This window comes from Cibotium barometz, chromosome 2, assembly GCF_041138505.1.
Source record: "Cibotium barometz isolate CiBa-2024 chromosome 2, ASM4113850v1, whole genome shotgun sequence".
Lineage (NCBI taxonomy): Eukaryota > Viridiplantae > Streptophyta > Polypodiopsida > Cyatheales > Cibotiaceae > Cibotium > Cibotium barometz.
In genome coordinates this window covers 44373753-44379752 of record NC_141047.1, presented here as the reverse complement: position 1 = coordinate 44379752, position 6000 = coordinate 44373753, and the positions used below count along the sequence as shown (strand labels likewise).

The following is a 6000-nucleotide window of genomic DNA, read 5'->3' as shown; positions in this document are numbered from 1 at the left end:
TTGTTTTGATCCATTGAATCATGCTTATCTCTTGAATTTTGTTTGTTTTATTTGTGTGAAATCTCTAATTTATTGTTGTATAAGTTTGTTACAAATAAATTCGATAATTGAATTTGTACATAGCGATGAGTCCAGTTGGCAAAGCATTCGACTCTTATGTAGGCTAATGTGCTTGGGTTTAAACCCCTACTAGCTTAGTTTGCATACATACATCGCATGTTTACAGTGGGCAAGTAACACGGCTTCCTATGGGGATGGATGGAAGCAGAATTTTCATCGTGTTATTCAACATAAGCAATGTTGAAAACCCTCCCTAGAAAAGGAATGGCAAGCCAATCACTATTTCTTAGCATGTGATTGGTTATAGCTTGTTTGCCCATTAGATATTCAACACTGGCCCTCAAAAATTGCAATATCGATGGGTACTGGGTCGCAGTTGCTATGACAACCGATCCGAGCGACAATTTTGTTGTAAGAACCCTGGTGCATTGGTTGGATTGACACGCATCTCGTGGTAGCCAAGCCAACAAAAGATTGGACGGGCAATGCCTATGTTCCACCATCCAGCCTTAAAAGATAAACTCCCATCATCCAACCATATATAAAAAAGAAGATAAAACTTCGATCAATTTATTTGTGTGGCAAAAGATTCCTTGCGTTAAACTCATCATCGATTACGTTTGAAAATTCATTGCTTTTCGAAGCTTATTTGGAGAAGACGGAACAACCTAGCCTGGCTCCTGCGAAGGGCATCCTCAACTCCAGCCATGGCTTCCGCAGCATCGCCCCCTACGCCACAGCCTCCCGAGATCAACTCTGCTCTACCAGGTTCTTCTCTTCAATGCCGAATTGCCTGTTTCGATCTGTTAGAATTAGGTGAGCTTGCAGATGCTATGTTTGAAGCTTTAATGGCTTTAGGGTCAGGGATATGCACAGATTAGGTTTTTATTCTGCACTTTATTTCTTAGGAGCTTTGATGGCATCCGGGTTTGGACATGCACAGATTAAGGGTTTGAGCTCGCAGATACTAAGCTTTTTTGGTGGTAGGGTAATCTATCTGGAGATTTTTGGATTAGGGTTTGAGTTTACAGGTAAGGCTTGGGTATGCAAAGGTTATGTCTGCAGATACTTCATCATTGCAGAATCTGTGGTGATTAAGGGGTTCTGTGAAGTTAGGTTTTCTTTTAAAGAAAATGTTGGGATTGGGGTTGAGAAATGAACCTTATCTCCGCAGATTTAAGAATTGGGGTTATATTGCTGAAAATCAAACCTTTCGATGCAAAATTTTCATGGAGCACAATCAATTTATGGATGTTTGGGCGTGTCCACTCTAGTTTATGTGAATATGTATAGTATATGGATGTGCGCATGTACACATATTTTTATATGAATAGTTAATGTATCTATGTGTGTATGTACACTCACATACATACATACATACATACATACAAACTTATAGACATACTTACATATAGATATACATATATATATGTGTCTCCATATATCTTTATATGCATGTATATATTTGTGGATACCGTGCTTAATTAGGGTCTTGTTGCTGGACTCCTGGGAGTTAATAGGTGGTCTTTCTATGGTGTGTAGGTTTAGTAACAGAAGAGGCTAAGACTAGCCCAAGCTCAAAAGAAGACTCGCCGAAAGCTGAGCAGTGGGCATTTTTGGAACCACAGCCGATCCGAGAGGAGCAAGTGAAAAATGCAGTCAACTTTTTGTCGCACCCAAGAGTGAGGGGTTCTCCCATAGTTCATCGGCGTTCCTTTCTTGAGAGGAAGGGACTGAGCCGGGAAGAAATTGATGAAGCATTTCGGCGAGTTCCAGTAAGCCTCAATTTCCCATTCTTCATAAATCCATTTTAATACACAAAAAAGGCATGCCGTTATGAGTTTTTTTCACACAACAAAACCGGACACATGCTGATTTGTATGCATGCATGCATGCATGCATGCTTGTATGTATGTATGTGTGTGTGTGTGTATGTTTGTATGCATGCGTTTGTGTGTGTGTGGAGAGTATGTGTGTATATGTATGTATGGGCACATATGTGTGTGGAGTATGTATGTACGGACACCATAGTTGAAAAGAACATTTTTTTTTGAAAAAATAAATAACGTGTACATTTCAAAATGTTCTAGTTTTTGGGAAGCGTTTTTTAAAAATTTTAATAAAAAAAGTAAGAAATAAAAAAGTATTTTTTTTGGGATGCGTTTGTTGTTGTGCATGAATGTTTTATGTTGAATGGTCATTGGTAAATCAATATTAAAGTTAATGTTGAATGGCATTGTTGCCACTAGACCATGTATTATCATTATGATTTAATGAATTATGATAGCCATAGGCTTTAAATTGTTCACTCTTGAGTTTTCATGCACAAGTTTTGTTGGGGTAAAGGCATTATGCCCACCCTTATAGTGTGTACAAGCCCATAAGTTATAGTACATAGTACACTTAGTACTTTTAATGTACTAAGTGCACTATGTGTACTAGTGCAAATACACATGTGTGATAGGGGAGTCACACACTCATACATTGAGTTGACTTATCCCCACATGTCTCTCTCTCTCTCTCTCTCTCTCTCTCTCTCTCTCTCTCTTCTTCTCTCTGTGTATGTCTCCCACATGAAACCCTAACCCTAATTCTCCCATTCAACTGGTATCAGAGCCCTGGTTTTAGGGTTTTGTTCTCAAGGGTGCAGAGCTGGAAATCGACTGTAGAAGAGCTGCAAAACGAGCCTATGTGTGCTGCGTGTGCAGAACTGGCCGCTGGTCGCCTGTGCCTAGAGCTGTTGAACCAGTCGTAGGCAGTGTGAGCAAAGCAAGGCGTTGGTGGCCACAAGGCATAACAAAGAAGCAAGGCAGAAAGTCGTCGCAGTTGAGCTCGTGCGCTTGCAGCAAAAGCGTTGGGCGTTAGACGGCTGGCTACTAGGCGGAGGCGGCGAAGAGCTGCGTGTGCAGAACTAGCGCACGCAAGCGTTGGACGGATACGCGCATGCAGGCTGGCGGGTGGCGCTCAGCTCATCGCGTGTAGCGCTGGCCACAAGGCGTAACAAAGGTGGAGCCCGTCGCATTGCATAGTCGCTGAAGCTACTGCTTCTCCAACAGTCCGCTGCTCCGACTCTCTGTACCTGACGACTGGTTCTTATTAGCCCTTACGCTGGCCAAAGTCCAGCGCTGTCTTGGCAGGCCGTGAAGCAGCATCATTCTGTGCCCATGTCTTGGGCTGCTCTCCCTGAGGAACTGCCATCTGCACAGTTTTAACTGCAGTAGCATCAACACGACCCCCCTCTTTTTTGCAACAGAAATCAGCTGATTTCAAAAACTTGTACGAGGTATTTTGCTTCAATCTTTTGGGATTTTGCATGTCCAATCATCAATTGAGCATGTACAATCATCAATTGAGCAGGTACAGGTGCCAAATTGCTCAATTTTTGAGCAAAATTGGCAAAATTGGGTGACATTGGTCACAATCAGAGTCAATTTGCAGGAAATTGGATGTCAAAATTTGGGGCTTTTGATGTAATTGTGCCATTGGGCATTCATACATGCTGTATGATGTGAGCAATCTCACATTCGGGCCTAAATTGCAGAAAATTGTAGTGCAGATCAAAGGGCTTTTGTGCCGATTGGGTTGATTTGCATGCAGGCACTGGCATTTGATGCTTTGGGCAATGTGTTGATGCCTGTCAAGCACTCAATGTGCCTGTAAATCAAAGGGCTTTTATGTATTGGATGTATATGTGGCCAGGGGGAAGCATTGTGAATACTCTGGATGCCTTCATGTGCGTTAATGTACCATGTATGATCAGAAATTGATCTTGAATCAAGGGGCTTTTCAAGATTTTATTCTTGTTGAGCTTGGCAAAGCAGCAGGCAAGACTTTTATGCCTTGAATCCTCAGAAATCAGCTTGCAGTCAAGGGGCTTTTGCCCAATTTTTGTTCGGGACTGTTGTATGCAGTGGTCGGGACTGTAAAAGTCTGATTTTCACTTGTTTGGACAGCCAGGAGAGCATTTATTGTTGCTGTACTTGCTGGTACAGATTTGGTACAACTTTGTGCAAGTTTTGGCATGGCTGAACACTGATTTGAGTGAGGAAAAGGTTCATTTCCAGCTGCTGTACTTGCCGGTACAGGTTTGGTACATCATTGGTGAGCACTTAGTACTGCTGTACAGTGCTTTGAAAGGGGAACAGAGCGCATTTAAGGTGCTGTCCTAAATCTGCAGCAACCAGATTTTGGTGATTTCATCACATACAGTGGGAGTAGAGTTGCATTTGTGCTTCCGCAGTGGGAGATAAACTTTGGGAGAACAACTGTGAGCACTTTGTGTGCTTTGGTGCAGTGTTTGCACATTGTATTTATGGCAGGCAACTCCAGTGCCCCCACAAGAAAGCTCTTGGACAGAAAGATGCTCAGTTAGAGCTTGTGCATACAGATGTATGTGAGATGCCTCAGCTTTCTTTGGGAGGGGCAAAATACTTTGTGTCTTTTATTGATGATGCCACACGCAAGGTGTGGGTTTATCCTCTTCGTTTGAAGAGTGATACATTCTCAGTGTTTCAGAAGTTTGTTGCTCATGTTGAGAATCAAACTGGCAAAACACTGAAGGCTTTGCGTTCCGACAATGGTGGAGAGTATATGTCCAAACAGTTTCAGGACTTTTGTGATGCTAAAGGCATCAAGAGGGAGCTCTCTACTCCTTATGATCCTCCACAAAACGGGACAGCAGAGAGGATGAACAGGACCATTCAGGAGAAGGTCCGTTCTATGTTGTCACATGCTGCATTACCTCATGGTTTTTGGACTGAAGCTATTATGACAGCCGTCCATCTTATAAACAGGTCACCTAACACGAGGCTTGGTGGGAAAGTGCCAGAGGAAGTATGGACAGGGAAGCCTCCGTCATACAAGCACTTGAGAGTGTTTGGTTGCGTTGCGTACGTGCACATACGCAGGGAAATGCGCACCAAACTTGATCCTAAGTCTCACAAATGCGTATTCCTAGGATATGGTGACAAAGGTGAAATGGGGTATAGACTTTGGGATCCAGTGAATAGAAAGATTATACGCAGCAATGATGTCATTTTTGATGAAACATGCATGTATAAGGAGCCTGCAAGGCAACAGGAGCCTGGCAGAGTCATCTTTGATGATGATGGACATCATGGACAACAACCAAGGGCTGTAAATCAGCCATTACAGCATCAAAACCAGCCCTTAAATGGTGCTGAAAATGGTCCAAATGGACAACCAGAGATGGCAGAAGATATCCCTATGGATATCCCACAGTTAGAGGAGATACCGGGCATTTCAACCTTATGGCATGGAACAGGAGCCACCAATAGGTGATATGCAGGCTGGACAGCAACCTGCAAATTGATGGTCATTGGGTACGGAGGTCCATAAGACTCTCCAGAGCCCCTGACAGGTTTGTTCCAGGGGTTGACTACCTGATGCTCACTGACTGTGGGGAGTCCTCATGTTATAAGGAGGCTTTACAGAGGGCAGACAAGGCTCTATGGGAGCGTGCTATGAAGTCAGAGATGGATTCTCTGCACAAAAATGGAACATGGAAGTTGGTGCACTTGCCTACAGGCAAGAAGATTTTGCCATGCAAGTGGGTTTACAAGTTGCACCTGATGCAAAGCCAAGATACAAAGCCAGGTTAGTGGCTAAGGGCTTCAAGCAGGAATATGGTGTGGACTTTGATGAGATCTTCTCTCCAGTGGTCAAAATGACCACACTTAGAGCTGTATTAGCTTTGGTTGCTCATGATGATCTGGATTTGATTCAGATGGATGTGAAGACTGCTTTTCTTCACGGTGATCTCCATGAGGAGATATATATGCAATAGCCAGAGGGTTATGCAGTGAATGGAAAGGAGAAGCTTGTATGCAAGCTGAAAAAGAGTCTTTATGGGCTCAAACAGGCACCAAGGGAATGGTATCATAAATTTGATACATTCCTGAAATCCCAGGATTTCAGGAG

General features: G+C 43.1%; 1 protein-coding gene across 2 annotated transcripts in view; it reads left to right on the top strand.

The window, feature by feature from the left end:
* Positions 1–629: 629 nt before the first annotated feature.
* LOC147641123 (uncharacterized) overlaps positions 630–6000 on the top strand; it is a 97920-nt gene continuing 92549 nt past the window's right edge. The window contains exons 1-2 of one of the 2 annotated variants that reach the window (XM_086818335.1): positions 630–828; positions 1603–1835. In XM_086818335.1, coding sequence (XP_086674461.1) covers positions 768–828; positions 1603–1835 — 294 coding nt within the window. In that variant the 5' untranslated portion in view covers positions 630–767. The remainder of the gene's footprint in view (positions 829–1602; positions 1836–6000) is intronic. The other variant, XM_086818343.1, reaches the window with a different exon arrangement.